The sequence below is a fragment of the Callithrix jacchus genome, chromosome 1 (genome assembly GCF_049354715.1).
Source record: "Callithrix jacchus isolate 240 chromosome 1, calJac240_pri, whole genome shotgun sequence".
Classification (NCBI taxonomy): Eukaryota; Metazoa; Chordata; class Mammalia; order Primates; family Cebidae; genus Callithrix; species Callithrix jacchus.
This window is the reverse complement of record NC_133502.1, coordinates 186,475,481-186,492,308: the sequence shown is the minus strand read 5'-3', so window position 1 is coordinate 186,492,308 and position 16,828 is coordinate 186,475,481. Positions and strand designations below refer to the sequence as shown.

At 45.0% G+C, this 16,828-nt stretch overlaps 1 protein-coding gene across 26 annotated transcripts in view; it reads right to left on the bottom strand.

Annotated features, from left to right (window-relative positions):
• LOC103795837 (MAGUK p55 subfamily member 3) overlaps window positions 1-16,828 on the bottom strand; it is a 63,215-nt gene that overhangs the window by 44,981 nt on the left and 1,406 nt on the right. For 10 of the 26 annotated variants that reach the window (XR_008473858.2, XR_008473854.2, XR_008473857.2 and 7 more), the window contains exons 3-4: window positions 10,525-13,815; window positions 5,979-6,104 (exon numbers count right to left, since the gene is read on the bottom strand). Coding sequence is in view for 12 of the 26 variants with exons in the window: in XM_078333182.1 (XP_078189308.1) it covers window positions 5,979-6,104; window positions 10,525-10,546 (148 nt within the window). In the remaining 14 variants the exon portion in view is untranslated. Of the gene's footprint in view, window positions 1-5,978; window positions 6,105-10,524; window positions 13,816-16,828 lie in introns of those variants that run through there. The other 16 variants (XM_078333189.1, XM_078333191.1, XM_078333187.1 and 13 more) reach the window with 5 other exon arrangements.

Here is a 16,828-nt window from a genome sequence, read left to right as displayed (position 1 = left end):
ATGCAGGTCAAGCACTGAGCAAGGCCTGGGGCACAGAGGGAGCCACATTAGTCTTGGCCACTCTTTCGCTGTTGCTGCCCAGGGTACCACTAGTAGATGTCAGAGCAGGACTGGACCCAGATCTCTCCAGTGCTGGGCTCGGCGCCTTTCCTTTCTGCCCAGATGTTGTGGAGGGAGATTTCCAAAGGTTAGGTACAAGATGGACATATCAGGGGATAAAGAAGACTCCTTGCCTGGTGTCCAAGATATTCCTGAGCACAGAGCCACACCTGAGCCCTGACCATGCCGGCCTCCCTCTGCTTGTGCCCTCAACTCTGCTCTCCTGGCCTCCACCTCCCCTGATCTTAAAGTCCAGGCACAGGTGCTAGAGTGCTTGGGAACCAGCCTCTGGGTAGGGTGCCTGAAGGAGGAATTGTTAAATGCAGGGACACTAAGGGGCTGGGGCTGGAGCCATGGGGCCCGAGCAGAGGGTAGAGCACCTCTCTGGGTGTCCAGAACCCCACCTGGACTCGCTGAGCTAAGGAGAAAGAAGCCAGAGAGGGCCCAGGGCAGTGGGAGCCTTGGTCTGCTGGCCAGTGAGGGCAAGGTAGGTCTTTGTAGCCCCATTTCACAGATGAGGGACTGAGGCGCCAAGAGACTAAGTGATTTGCCCAAGGTCTCACAGCAGGAAGTGGCGGGACCAGGATTCTAACACGATCATTTCTGGCTTTGACATCTGCTTTATTCCCAAGCCCAGGCCCAGCCCCACCACCAACAGATCCCCTCATTATTACTTTATTCCTTTCTCCATGGATCTTTATTTTAATTTAGGGAAATAAAGTTAAACTTGCCAAATAGCAGCAGCATCAAACCACATTGAATCTGTTCTTCATTATTTACAAGACTCTCTTACCTCTTCCAATTCTTATCAGTATTTACAGGTCATTTTTACCAGTTATGATTCTATTTACCCTCATTTGTAATTCTTTACATATAATGTGTACATTACTATATTACCCTCCTAGCTCAGACTTCGTTGGCCTCTCTCTGATGGCAGTTGGGATATGAAATGAAGAGGCCTCATGACAGTGGTGTGCTGGTAAATGCTTAACAGGCTGGGGGATGCTCTCATTTGTAGTGTTTTTCGATTTCTGTGGTGTCAATGATCCCCCCCATGGCCAATTTCCAGCCATCCACAGTCTAACAGCTATCTCACCAATTCCTGAAAAGTTAGCTATTAGCTCTTATGAGCCAGTGCAAGCCATCTCAGCACACCACTGAGTATGGTGAAACATGAGAATTTCTAGGAAGGTCAGAAAAAGACAAATGTACCCACTATCATTTCTTTTCATTTATTTATTCATTTATTTGAGACGGGGTCTCATTCTGTCATCCAGACTGGAGTGGACTGACATGATCTTGGCTCATTACAACATCTGCCTCCCAGGCTCAAGCAATCCTCCCACCTCAACCTCCACAGTAGCTGGGACCACAGGCACAGCCACCACGCCCGGCTAATTTGTGTCATTTTTTTTTAAGGTGTGGTTTCACCATATTGGCCAGTCTGGTCTCAACTCCTGGACTCAAGCCATCTTCCCTCCTTGGACTCTCAAAGTGCTGGAATTACAGGCATAAGCCACTGCACCTGGCCAGTCTACTATCATTTTCTTTTATTCATATTTGCCTGAAGGCCCTAGGCAATGAAATATGCAAGATTAAGAAGTATAAACATTGGAAAGGAAAAGATAAATACTCTTTATTTGCAAAAGATTTGATCATTTAGAAAAATGCAAGAATAAACTGACCTAATGTTACAGAGTATTCCTAATCCAGAAATCCAAAATGCTCCAAAGTCTGAAACTTTTTGCATGTTGGCATGACACATACAAAGGAAATGCTTGTTGGGGCATTTTGGATTTCAGATTTCTGGATCAGGGATGCTGAATCAGCAGATATAAGGCACATATTCTGAAATCTGGTTCCAAGCATTTTGGATAAGGGATACTCAATCTGTAGAAGAGGGTGGTGGAGAAAGAGGGAGTCCAGGATACACAGTCAGCAAGGACTGGGAGGTGACAGTGACAGATGGACTTGGGGAAGCAGAGGACTGGAGTAGCTCCTGGGGGGTTGGTTGCATCAGGCTTCTGCTCACTGTGCTGGGCACAAAGGACAGGCATTTTGCCCACAAGGAGTCTCAGCCTAGCAGGTAGACCCAGTAAACAAGAAATTGCAGTGTAAGTGAGCATGAGCGCCACTGGAGCCATGCACAGGGAACTATGAGTGCACAAAGGAGAAGGAGAAGGCACTTCCAGCGAAGACATTACAGAGGAGTTGACCTTGAGCTTGTGCCGAAGAACACAGAGAAGTGCGTTAGGCAGAGATGGAAAGGAAAGGCATCTCACACAGAGGAACAGCAATTCCAAGGCACAGAGGTGGGCAGGAAGCTGGCTTAGTCGGGAATAAAGGACAACACTATGGCTGGAGCACCGAACAGGGAAAGAGGCGAGGCTGACAAGGTGGTTTGAAGCCTGAGTTTGGGTGTTGTTTTTTTTTTTGAGATGAAGTTTTGCTCTTGTTGCCCAGGCTGGAGTGCAATGGTGTGATCTCGGCTCACCACAACCTCTGTCTCCTAGGTTGAAGCAATTCTCCTGCCTCAGCCTCCCAAGTAGCTGGGATTACAGGCATACACCACCATGCCCAGCTAATTTTGTATTTTTAGTGGAGATGGGGTTTCACCATGTTGATCAGGCTGGTCTCGAACTCCTGACGTCAGGTGATCCACCAGCCTTAGTATCCCAAAGTGCTAGGATTACAAGTATGAGCCATTGAGCCTGATCTGAAGCCTGAGTTTAAGAGGTCTTAAAAGGCATGCGAAAGGCTGGGCGCAGTGGCTCATGCCTGTAATCCCAGCACTTTTGGAGGCCAAAAATAGAAAATTATCCAGGTGTGGTGGTGCATGCCTGTGATCCCAACTATTCAGATGGCTGAGGCAGGAGAATCACTTGAACCTGGGAGGCAGAGGTTGCAAGGAGCTGAGATCGTGCCATTGCACTCCAGCCTGGGCAACAAGAGCAAAACTCCATCTTAAAAAAAAAAAAGAAAAAGGAAAAGAAAGGCATGCTAAAAAGTTAAAACTTCAGCTTATAGGCAATGGAGAGGCACTGGCTGTTCTAAGGCAGAGGGATGGGATCCAACACAGACTTTAGGGACAAAACTGACGTAGTGTGAAGGGTGGCAGGGAAGAAGCAGGCTGAGAGGCAGGTGGGGATGGTGAAGCTGAGGGTCTGAGCTGGGCAGGAGAGAGGCTAAGGGGGCTGCAGGAGAGGGCCAGGGATCTGCCAGAACCCGCCATGTGGCTCCTGGTTGGCTGAGGTGAAAGATGGCAGTGCTCTGTGCTCAGGTGGTGGGCAGTAGAGCTGCCAGCTGCTCCCAAGGAAGGAAAAGGGGTTCAGAGTGGTGCCGCCCCTGAGAGCAGCCTCTCCCTTTCCCCTAGGACCCTGCTGTCCTCCCTCCCCTTCTCCCACCTTCTAGCATATGGCTATGACAAGCCTGCAGCCCAAGGCAAAAGCTCAGCAAACCTAGCCCCCAGGACTGAGTGAGTGAATGGCTTGCCACCACTCACTGTCCCTTGCCACCCTTCTTACAGAAGCAGCCAGTGAGTGCCTGCCTGGTACCAGACATGATTTTCTTTTTTAAAGATGGGGTTTCACCATGATGGGAGGCTGGTCTTGAACTCCTGACCTCAGGTGATCCACCCACCTCGGCCTCCCAAAGTGCTAGGATTACAGGTGTGAGCCACCGTGCCCAGCCGCTTTTTTTTTTTTTTTTTGAGACTGAGTCTTGCTTTGTCACCAGGCTGGAGTACAGTGATGTGATCTCAGCTCACTGCAACCTCTGTTTCTTGGGTTCAAGCAATTCCCCTACCTCAGCCTCCTGACTAGCTTGGACTACAGGCATGTGCCACCACACCCAAATAATTTTTTGTATTTTAGTAGAGATGGGGTTTCACCATGGCCAGGATGGTGTCCATCTCCTGACCTCATGATCCGCCCACCTGGACCTTCCAAAGTGCTGGGATTACAGGTGTGAGCCACCATGTCAGACCTCAGACACGATGCTTTATGGCCACCTAGGTGTCTCACAAGCCTGGGAGCTGGGTTGTCCAGCTGTGAAAGTGGAGGCTCAGCAGGGTTAGGTCATTCACTCAAGATCGCACAAGAAGTGGCAGAGCCCAGAAATGGTCACAGTCTGACCCCAAAGCTTGTGTTCTATCTGTGCCATCCAGAGTCTCAGGGCAAGCCAGAAAGATGGGGCCTTAGGCCCTGACCTCTGGACTCATCCCTGCCACCCTGCCCTGCCTGGCCTCATGGCTACAGAAGGAGGTCAAGGCATTACTGAGGCATGGGTGGTGGGGGGTGGGTACATGATGGTGATGGGAGGGCCTGCCCTTCTGGTGAGGAAGGAGGTGACAATTGGCTGTGACTGCGGGGGGGGGCGGGCCGGAATGGTCACCAGAAAGGGTCATGGAAGTGGGGATGGGGAGTGATTGTGCCTCTCCACAGAGGGAGCAGGCTGCAGACAGAGAAAGAGACTGAACATTAAGCACAGGTGTGGGGTGTGCCTGATCTACAGTCTCCTTCCTTAAAATGACTCCATCTAGATATGTTTGCTTACTGGGGTGTCCTTTAGCTGCGGATGTTCTGAGAAATTGGTTGCAGGGAGGCTAGGATACAGGGGTCAAGGGTCAGAGGTCGGGAATGCTGGGATGCAAGGGTCAGGAAGGATGATTTGCTTTTGGACTTGTAGCTTCTCCTGGGCTCTACCCAGCAGTAACCACAGCCAGGCAGAGGAAGACAGTTGCCAAGGCCACTTCATTCCCAGGGACTTCCCGATACAGGCACGAAAGAAACTCACAGTGCACAGGGACCTCTCCTCATGCAGCGACCTCTCCTCCTTCAGGGAGCTCCCGCCCCATCATGCACCTGGACTCCACCTCAGCTGAGGACGCCAGTTCTGCTCTCAGCAGTGGCAGCTCTAAGCCCAGGTGAGACCCAGGGCACCCACATCCCCTTTCAGGTCATCACTAAACCATAAGGTGCCTTTGAGCAAATAGGATCCCAGTGCTCTTTCCTCTTAGTGGACGCATCCACTTGTCATGGCCACAGCCTGCAGCTGTGGCTCTTGAGCAGTGGACAACTTGCACTGTACGACCAGTTGCCCTGCTGCCTGTCCAGGGTGAAGGGTCACCAGGGTCCCAGCCCCCACATCTCTCCCTGCCCCCACCTCAGGCATAGCCACCCCAGTCCGGGGCTCCTGCCTATATACTTTGCACCAAGCCCTGTGCCGAGCATGAAAATTCAGAATCCAAAATAAAACAACTTTTTTCCTTGCAACTCAAGTCCCAGCCTGAAGGATTGGTTCTTGGGGATTGTAACTGCACTCAGCTATCAACATCCAGGCAGCTGCTGGCAAGTTCAGACCCTGCTGAAAGTGAACCCTGGGGTTGGCAATGGGGGCAGTGGCACCTTCCACTTATTATTCAACAGGTAGCCAAGCTGGCCAACTGATACCACTTTATCTTCTAATTACTTCATATCTCATTAGTGCTTTCTCTAATGGGCCAAAAAAAAAAATGAGACAACTTCAAATTGTTAAATACACACAGGTTAGTTGTGGCAACAGGTCTGAATAAAAAAGAATTTCAAACATTTTGACTCAAGCAGATTTTCTTTTTCCTTCCACTTACTATTTTAATTATTCATGTTGTTTTAACTTCCAAAGAGACTCTTCTGGAACTATACAGAATGTTTTCAAATGCTGATATTAGAAAGAGGGACTTGCCAGTGGCTGTAAATATCAAGGAAGGACAAAAAAAAATGGATGAGTCAAATGCAATGGCTCCATTCCTTCAGAAAATGTTTGAGACTAGAGAGAGTCTGGCCTTAGTGAATGTCATAAAATCTGCACTAGTGGCAGCCTCTCCCCTTCCAGACACAAACCTTCTCTGTGTGGAGCTCCCAGTGTAAAAAGACCATTGTCGAGTGCATGGATATAGGTTCCCTCATCCATTTCAATGGCTATGGTTCCTGAAATGTCACCAGAGTTGGTTACTGTCCACCAGATTCCTAAAAAATAAAATCAATATTTAAACTTTACATTTTAGTTTTGAAAGAGTTCTTTTTTTGTTATTATAACTTAGTTTTAAAAACTTCTTATTTTGTAGTTACAAGAAATAATATAAAAATCTCACATATCCTTTACTCACTTTGTCTCAATGATGACATCTTGCATAACTACCATACACTGTTAGAATTAGGAAACTGACATTGATAAAATCCATAAACCTTACTCAGATTTCACCAGCTTTACATGCACTTGCTTGCAGGTATGTGCACAGATTCATGTGACTACCAGCACAGTCAGGATTCGGTTCTTTTTAAAATACAAAATAGCAACACACCGCCAGGCATGTGGTGCATGTCTAACTCGTTACTCTACTCGGGGAGCTGGGGTAAGAGGGTCACTTGAGTTCAGGACGTCATTATAGTGGGCTATGATCTTGACACTACACTCTAGCCTGAGTGACACAGCAAGGTCCTGTCTCAAAAAAAAAACAAAACAAAACAAAACAAAAAGGCAATGTGTGAAGGTACAAAGTGATACATGGAGAATGGTCTCTCTCATTATTGACCCCTGCCATGTATTCATGCCTACTTCCAGAGGCAAAGCCTATTATAATCTGTTTCTTTGAAATTCCCTACAGGAAGGCTTTCCAGCATAGTAATCTTAACTATGATTTTAGATTGAAAACAAAATGAGCAGAATCTATGTCTATGTAAACTTAATTTCTAATTCGCCAATAATGTTGGACTCTAGGGAACAATTATTTAAGCAGTTGTTATAAAAGTTTATATCTTAATGTTAAAAAAGATCCTCAAATCTCCTCCTAAATTGTACTTAGGTAGAGTAAAAATGAGTTCATTGTTAACTGGATATTACAGAATTCTTAACTTTGCAAGGTCTGATAATGGCATGGTATAACATACAAAAATAAAAGAACAAAACAGATGATGAGAGAATGTTAATGTAAATGTACATGTTAAAAACTTTACATTTATGTACTTGCGGGTAAAATGAGATAATACCTATGATTTAACTTAACTTTCTAGGAAAAAAAATGTGTGTGTGCGTGTGTGTGTGTGTATGTGTGTGTAAATGAAATGAGATAGGCAAAATATTGATAATTAATGCTGGGGCATGGGTACATGGGAGATTCATTATATTCTTTTATGTATGTATTAGTTTGGATATTTCCATAATAAAAAGGTTTTAAAAACTGAGTTAATTCCACTGCACAAAATTTTCCATTCAACTAAACAATTTGTGCTTTTCATAATAAATTTTAAAATAAAGTTTTAGCTAAAATGAAGTTGGACCCTTACCTAACACCAAATACAAAAAGTAACTTTAAATGAACCAAAGACCTAAATGTAAGAGCTAAAGTTAGAAAACTCTTAGAAGAAAACAGCTTCATGACAATGAATTTGGCAATGATTTCTTGCACAGAATATGAAAGGCACAGGCAACAAAAGAAAACATAAGCAAACTGGACTTCATCAGAATTAAAAACTTTTGTGCATCAAGAACCACTGTCAACAGAGTAGAAGGCAACCCAGAGAATGGAGAAGATATTTGTAAACTACATCCATTATAAGGAATTAACATCCAGAATAAATAGAGAACTTCAAAAAGACAAATACCACAATTCAAAACTGGGCAAAGGAAGTACACAGATATTACTCCAAAGATGATACACAATTGGCCAATAAGCACTTGAAAAGATGCTCAACATCACTAGACACTAGGGAAATGTAAACCAAAATCATAATACAATGCCACTTCACACCCATTAGAATAGCAAAAAAAAAATGTTGGGCAGGATGTGGAGAAACTGAAACCCTGCGCAATGCTGGTGGGAAGGTAAAATGGTGCATGTATTTAAACGCCACTGAGGTGTACACTTTTTAAAAATAGAAAAACCGGCAAATTTAATATTCTGTATATTTTACCCCCCACATACAAAACCAATGGAAAGAAAATTAATCAAAATTAAAATTTCAGCTAAAGATATTAGCAATAAAACTAATGAGCAAGTTAGATGATTATTTGAGTTGTCTTACAGCTACAACTGTTTTCAGTTAAAAAAAATAATGCTTTATTCAGAATCATTATGAGCAGTTATGATTAGCAAGTCTTTCTTACAAATGCAATAGTTAATGATTTTAAATTATTTGTATTTTGTATGTTCCATGCCAGGTTGACCAAGTACACTTAATATTAAATTAAAACATTTAAACGTAGTAACTCATTAATGGTTTGCAAAAGAAAAAGTTTCTGGCAGACAAGCTCCTCAAAATTTTCCCACTCTGTCAAGGTAGGAAAATGATATAATAACGTTACTTATAAAACTGTGAACTGAAAAAGAAATTACTTTGAGCAGATGCCACTATTTCTTCTCAATGAGATTTCAAATAAGAAAGCTAAACATAGTATCAAGAATTAAATGTGAGCTATTCTGCCTATCTTCTGCAAGTGGCCTACATTCAACCCTCAGAAGTATACTTGTATGTTTAATGACTAAAGTAACACAACATTTACCAGTGCCACTGTGGGGGTGTTAGCTGTGAAAAAGCAGTGGATACTAAGAACAGTGGGGACTGAAGAATTGAAGTCAGGTTATTGCTCAAGCCGTCTATACACTGCAGATGCCTAAGCTGAATCTGAAAATGCGTTCTAAAACATTACTTGCTATTTAGATACATGCTTAAAGTTATTTCCTTTTAAATCTTAGGCAGATGGTCAAATATTCCTGCTGTGTTGTCTAACAATGCATAACAGCTTTTCACATATACCTTTTCACTTAATCGTTTAGAATATAAACTCTGTGGGGGTAGGAAGCAGATTATGTTTCCGCATGCCTGTAATCCCAGCACTTTGAGAGGCTGAGGCAGGAGGACCACTTAAGCCAGGCAGTTCAAGACCAGCCTAGGCAACAGAGACCCCCATCTCTACAAAAAGTAAAGAAATTAGCTGGGTACAGTGGTACAAGGCTATGGTCCCAGCTACGTGGGAGTCTGGGTGAGAGGACTGCTTGAGCCTGGGAGGTCAAGGCCGCACTGAGCCATGATCACACCACTGCACTCCAGCCTGAGCAACAAAGCGAGACCCTCTCCCTCCCCTCTTCCCCGCAAAAAAGCCAAATGGCTGGATGTACCAGTGTCACAGCTGTTAAGATAGTACCATGGCACCCTACTTCTAGCATGAAGGCTCTGTGACAGCTCACCTCACCTTCTGACTGTCTTTCTGACTCAGGACGGCTCTGCTCGCACCAGCCCCTCTAGGGACGGCTCTGCTCGCACCTGCCCATCTCGGGACGGCTCTGCTCGCACCCGCCCATCTCAAGACCGCTCTGCTCACACCCGCCCATCTCAGGACCGCTCTGCTCACACCCGCCCATCTCAGGACCGCTCTGCTCACACCCGCCCATCTCAGGACGGGTCGGCTCACACCCGCCCATCTCAGGACCGCTCTGCTCACACCCGCACATCTCAGGGACTCCAAGGTTTAACTGAAAATCTTGTCTTCTTTACTTTGCATTTTACATGCCTGCCTTTGGTGATATCATCAGTCTGGCCCAGGAGGGAGCAAAGATTTCATGGTGCTGGTTAAAGGGAGAGTCTCCAGGGCCCGAGGTCTGAGAAGGACCCCATTCTTCAGCTAGGAAGAAATAAAACACAGATGGCGAAGCCACCCCGGGGCCACCGCAGAGGAGAAAGCGCCCATTACCCAGTGGCCACAGAATCACAGAGAATCACTGAGCTCATTTAGGAAGGAGAATGAGGTGGCACCTCTGCCGTTTCCCTCTCCCAGCCCTCCCTCTCTCTTTTTCTCTTTCTTCCTTTTATCTTGGTTTAACTGAGCTTGTTTGTCTTCAGCATCACTGGGAAACTTCATGAAACCTATGTTATCAAGCTCAATTTGCAGTTAAAAAAATCTAGTGCGGAAAGGTCAAATGAATTGCTCCCATTTGCCCAGCCAGTGTCTGGCAGCGTCGCTGGCACTGGAGTTCAGGGGTGGCTACACATTTTGTGGTCTTTCTATTCTTTCTGATGCACAAAGTTTTCATTTAAATGAGACTTATAATGCGTAACACAATTTTGAAAGGCGAAGACAAAGTGAGGCACACACTATTATGAGGCAGCCTTGCCTGCGGGAGGGAGGTGCGGATGCTCCCCGGGGACCCACAGCTGGCAGCGGACTGGGCCTGAGGACAGAGCGTGAAATACCGGTGCTTTGAGCTGTGAACACTTGTTGAATGGAAAGAGCTGTTTTCAAAAGTAAATGAGCAATACATTCCTTTCAGCTATGGAGACAAGGAGGCTGCCTGTGCTTCATGGGACCCCGCCCTTCAGATCCAGAAGACACTGAAAAGAAACGCAGGGATTTGAACCTAGGCTGGGGCTCCTGAGGCCGAGCGGCTGTTACCTCTTGCTGAGAGGATCCACATACTTGAAGCAGCACCTCACACAGCGGGTCACCTCGACTCCCCATGATGTCTGCGAGGCTTGTTCTATCTTCTTATGACCAAGAAGACTGTATGTAATTTATAAACTCCTTGTAAAGAAAACTTGAAAGCCGTTGCTTTAAGAAAATGCCCTTGGCCAATCACTCATCGGCAGGAAAATGAAGACATTTTCCACAGTCCCCTCCACCATGAGAGATCATGCAGCAATGAAAATGAATCGGGTCAGTGTGGACGGGTCTCAGGAAGAGAACGGAGGATGAAAATAGACATGGAACAAATGCTCAGAGCCAGTACAGCAGAGCAGCAGCCACACAGGAGACTTCTTCACATCAAAGTTCAAAACTGCAGCCGAGGCAACAGGGCAAGACCCTGTCTCAAAAAGACAACAGTGTTCAAAAACCACATGCAGTATTGTTTAGGGATGCGCACAAATGCGAGGAAAGAAATGCGCCACGAAGAAAAGTACAGGAATGATAAAGACAGAAGCAGAAAGCCACTCCCTCTGAAGGAGAAGGGAAGGGACTGGGATTCAGGAGGAGCCTCCAGGGAGCATCCAAAGTTTGGTTTCTTCAGATTCTATTCCCTAAACTTGATGAGGGTCCCGTGTGTCCAATGTGTGAACATTCCTTATACCTGACCCATATTATACAAGTGCTTATTTCCTATACGGTATTGAGAAGACAGTTATAAACAAAATGCATTAAAGAGCAAGATGGCAGATGAGCATCAGGAAGGAACCTCAAGCACATACGAGACGTTCCACCCACAGAACCTCACCATGGATACCCTTGTGCTCACAGGCCTGGCCTCTCCTCAAAACTCAGTCAGTTGTCGGAGATCAGAGGCCGTACTTATCACAGCAGAGGGGTAGGACCAGCTGGGACGGGGTCCTTTTGTGACGCCCACTGCATCCCCAGCTGTGCGAAGTGACCCAGCTGCCAGGTCTCACAGAATATCATCATGCACTGAAACTGTGTGGGGAAAATGGTAAGTTCTCCATGTGCCCATCAGCAGCAACTCTCAGATTCACCTCTGTCCTTCACCCCTTCTCCATGAAACAACTTTATAGAGCTTTACTTGGGCCTATTTTTCTATTTATTTTTATTTTACTAACTATTGAAGAGATATGTATTTTGCGTATGTGTGATTTTGTCTCTGTCAGTCAGGATAATCCTGGTTAAATTTCTACTATTATTATTATTGCCAATATCATTTAGTTTCTTTTAAGCTTTTCGATTCCTGAGGATATTGATCAGGGTCTTTCTGTATTGTGAGACAGAAAACAAATCCCAACTGTGTAGGAAAGAGAATGCATTGATACCGAGGACTGAGACACTCCCAGGCTTAGCTCCCTTGGTATACAGCTACGTCTACAGTTTCAGGTGCCATCCTGTGACTCTCTCTTTCTCCTTCCCAACTTTGGCTCCATGTTTAGCTTCAAGAACCTCAGAAATAACAGCATCACTGACTTCTCCCAAGGATTCCAGGTAACCTACCCTTACTCTACAACAGCAGCACTGAATTCTCTGGAATCCCCAACTCTTAACTAAAGCAAAAACCGCTCCTGCACCCTCAAACTAAAGTAAGAAAGAATCACTCCAGTTCTGGTCCCCAGCTGCATGGTCCTCAAACTACAGAAAGAACTGCTCCTGCCCAAGTCTGAGGCCGCACAGCCCTCAAACTAAAATAAGCACCACTCCTGCCCAGGTCCCCAGCTATGCAGCCCTAAAACTAAAGAAAACCACTCCGGCCCAAGTCCCCAGCTGTGCAGCCCGCACACTAAAGAACCGCTCCTGCCCAGATACACAGCTGCAGCCATCAACCTAAGGTTGATGAACACCATCTGTGTGGACTAAAGTAAGACCCCTGCTGCCCACGTCCACAGCAGCACAGCCCTCGAACCAAAGTAAGAACAGCTCCTGCCCAGATATCCAGCTGCAAAGCATTAAACTAAAGTAAGAGCTACTCCTGCCCAGACCCCAAGCTGCATGGCCCTCAAACAAAAGTAAGAACTGCACCTGCCAAGGAGCACACCTGTGCGGACCTCAAACTAAAGACCTGCTCCTGCCCAGATCCCCATCGGCATGGCCTTCAAACTAAAGTAAGAACTGTGCCTGCCAAGGTGCGCCGTTGTGCAGACCTCAAACTAAAGACCTGCTCCTGCCCAGGTCCACAGCTGTGTGACCCTCAAACTAAAGAACTGCTCCTGCCCAGGTCCACAGCTGTGTGACCCTCAAACAACAAAAGAACTGCTCCTGCCCAGGTCCACAGCTGTGTGACCCTCAAACAACACCTATGTATCTCTTAATCCAATCAAGCAGATATCTAAAATTAATCATCAGAATATTTATGCCTGATTCATGGCTAAAATACCGGGATGAAAGCTATGAGACCTCTCTTTGTGTTTGTATGCCTATTAACGTACTTTGTGTATATGTGATATTTTCTTAACTCCACATAGCATTGCAAAATTCACTTTAAAATCCTATATAAGTGCTCTAAACTGGCTTGGGAAAAAAATAAGCATTTATAAATAAATATTCCCCAAGCTCCTAGAAATGTGGGAACTGATAGAAATGTTTTTCAAGTTAACATGATTTGGATAAATCTTAGTTAAATAAGATTAATATTTTTGGTGTAATAAAACTATGTCTTCAAAGCTGTCACTATTAAATATAAAACAAATTTCTGTTCTGCGTAAGTTCCATTTAAAGAAGCTAATATTACACTTTACTAGATACTTAACATCTTACAGCTTATAGATTTGATTCTGGAAGTTATCATTCTTATAAAAAACCTTATTTCAATAACTTTTCATAGTAAATCTACCTAATACGAGTTTCCAAAATACTTTTGGTAATTTTTAACCTTAAAATTAATCTAAGTAAAAGATTTGCATGAAAAAAGACCTGCTGCGGGTGTGGGTTCTTGGCTTTGTCTGGTGGGCAGGTGGCGTTGGCGGGGCCATTGGGCCGGGGCTGCTCCGGCTCCTCAGGTGGGCAGAAAAGCACACTCCGTGCTCTCCTCCCTCATTTCTCCTCACTCCTTCGCCCCTCTCCGCTCCTGCCGCTGCCCTCTGTGCCTCCTCCGCTGGATCCTCTGGCTTCTACCAGCACTCTCAGCAGCAGCAAGGGCAGCAGCAGTTAAGGAGAAGGAATTCTTTACTGGCTGAAGTGAACTTCAGAGAACGTCTTCTGCAGATGCCAGAAACAGCCTCTGAGCAATTTTTCAAGGTAGGCCTTGCAGAGAGGCTGCAAACAGAATATGGGGGAAAAAACTATCACCCTATTGCTTTGTATTAAAATTAACATTGCTTGATATCTAGAACATTTTTCATTAATAAAAGACAAAAAGGTATGTTGTTCAGCTGGATATCACAGACACACTCTCTTGGTTCTTTCTTCTGGAAATGTTTCTTCCTTCCCACTTAAATGACACAGGATCCCTCTGATCTATGAATGACAGATTACTTGCAGGGCCACTGCTCCAGCCTAGGGCACAGTGGCTTACTGGGCATCCTGGCCACAACTTGGGTGGGGCTGTTTGTGTCAGAGGATGTAAGAAGTGGGCAGTTCCTCCGGAAGTTGAGAAGAAATGGACAGGGGAACCGTGCACAGCCTTTAGAGGATTTAAGAAGTGGGCATTCCTCTGGAAGTTGAGAAGAAATGGACAGGGGAACCATGCACAGCCTTTAGAGGATGTAAGAAGTGGGCAGTTCCTCTGGAAGTTGAGAAGAAATGGACAGGGGAACCGTGCACAGCCTTTAGAGGATGTAAGAAGTGGGCATTCCTCTGGAAGTTGAGAAGAAATGGACAGGGGAACCGTGCACAGCCTTTAGAGGATGTAAGAAGTGGGCAGTTCCTCTGGAAGTTGAGAAGAAAGGGACAGGGGAACCGTGCACAGCCTTTAGAGGATGTAAGAAGTGGGCAGTTCCTCTGGAAGTTGAGAAGAAATGGACAGGGGAACCGTGCACAGCCTTGACAGAGCAGATGCCTGTCAGTGAGTAGGCCCTGCCTTTTCCCCACTGTGATCTATCTCCTCACTGGCACCCCAGATTCACCCACAAAGGTGGCTACAGGTTACGGTGGCACAAGCATACTGTGAAGCCTTCAAGTGGCTGGTTTACAGGCTGTCACCACATGCAAGGTATAGGTCACACCTCTCAGTGTCACACACAGGAAAGACTTCTTTCTGGCACTTTCCATGGGACGATTTCACATCAGAGAAATTTAACTCCTGGTTTTCAAACAGTTTCAACATAGTTAATGTTGCTAATTATCCATATTTTACTTAGAAAACCATTTTTTTTAACGTTCAATGCTCTTCTGAATCTCTTTTGGATGGATATTCTCTCAGTGTTTGCTTGAAGGCTGTGCCATTGAGCCTTGACAGGCCCATGTTTAACCCCAGGAATGCTATTTACAAAGCGGTAAATGATGTGGCCTGTGCCCTCCGTTTCTCATGAGAACAGACCCAGGGTCTGGGGAGAACAGAGTCCTGTACATCTCCTCCACAGGTAGCTCTCCTAAATTACAGTGGCTTCAATAGATGCCTCTTGTACTCAGAGTCTGTCATCTATTGAGCTTACTGGTCACAACTGTGTCATCCCATGGAGCTCAGATGACAGGCACTGGAATCTTTCTCCAGAGTTACAGATACATCTGTACTTCTTCCCAAGTAGAAGACAGCTTTAAAAACATGAGCTCTCTATTTCAACTAGTTGATGGAGAAAGTTTGCTCAAATAGAAGATACTGCTGATGTGAACATTTGGAGAGACAGGGCACAAAGTCACCTCTTCACTGCCCACAACTATTCAAAGACTATCCCACCCTCCTTTCTATGTGGGTTATTTTATCATCTTTTGTAGTCCAAGACCCTCTACTGACAGATTTGCATAACTCATCTCACTTAATCCTGGACCATTTCAGAAAGCTTATCTCTATCTTTGTCTCTGACATGAGACAAAGAAAGAATGCTGAGAAGGGCTATGACCCAAGATCACAGAGTGACTTCGGGAGTGAGCTGGGATCTGAACTAAGATATTGCTGAGTTCTTGTCATACTCACAGAGTATGATTAGGGCCTCCTGATTTCAAGCTCCAAGGCATGGATGGCATTTCCATTAACATTTACATAATTCACAAGCCTAACCCTAACCCTAAATTTAATATTTGCCAAGTGTTTCAAATATCTTATGATACTTGCAGAATTTTGTGTTACAGATTTTTTGTTGTTGTTGTTCTACACCCACCTGAGGAACAGCCAGGTTAACAATATTGCTGGGAAGCAGTTTCTCTGATAATGAAATATCTGGCACAATATGACATTCTGAAATATGAGGACTTTCCTGCTAGACTGGAGATTCAACGAAAGTGATAGTGTGTCCCTCCATCTCCACCAGTCAAGAATTTGCCATCCAGCATGAGGCAGCTGAGAGAGTCACTGCATTCACTGAAGTTAGATACAATTTACAGTTGGATGTATTCTTGCCCTAAGTCCTACACCAGAGCTCTGACACAACAATTATACCCCCTCACTGCCTTTCACTACCCACAAATATGAATAAAGTATCAGTTTTCTTTACTAACTGTTCATTGCATAAACAAATACGTTTTCGAATATTTACATAGATTGCCATGATGTGCACTAGGACTTTTTAATCAATTAACTAAATTGTCTAATTAAGTAAAATGAGTGGGTCAGGCTTGGTGGCTCGTGCCTGTAATCCCAAGCACTCTGGGAAGCCAAGGCAGGCAGATCACCTGAGGTCAGGAGTTCGAGACCAGCCTGGCCAACAGAATGAAACCCCATCCATCTCTACTAAAAATACAAAAATTAGCCAGGCACATCAGCGGGCACCTGTAATCCCAACTACTTGGGAGGCTGAGGCAGGAGAATCACTTGAACCCAGGAGGTGGAGGTTGTAATGAGCTGAGATCATGCCACTGCACTCCAGCATGGGCGACAGAGCCAGACTCCATCTAATAAAAAAAAAGTTAACATGAGGATTTAAACCTGAAATATCTTGCAACTGGTACGTGTGTGATACACACACACAGGGATGGAGAATATGGCAAGGCAATATTCTGTCCAATAAACTCTTATGAAATTTCAACAATCAGTTGAGCCCTGTCTTTTATTTGACATTGAGAACTTATTTTTCTTTACTGATTATGCCAAATATGGACTTTGCTTTTATGTATCTATTTCCTTGATTTATAATTTAAGAGTGATTCTCACAGATGATCTATCTTTTCTTTTTTT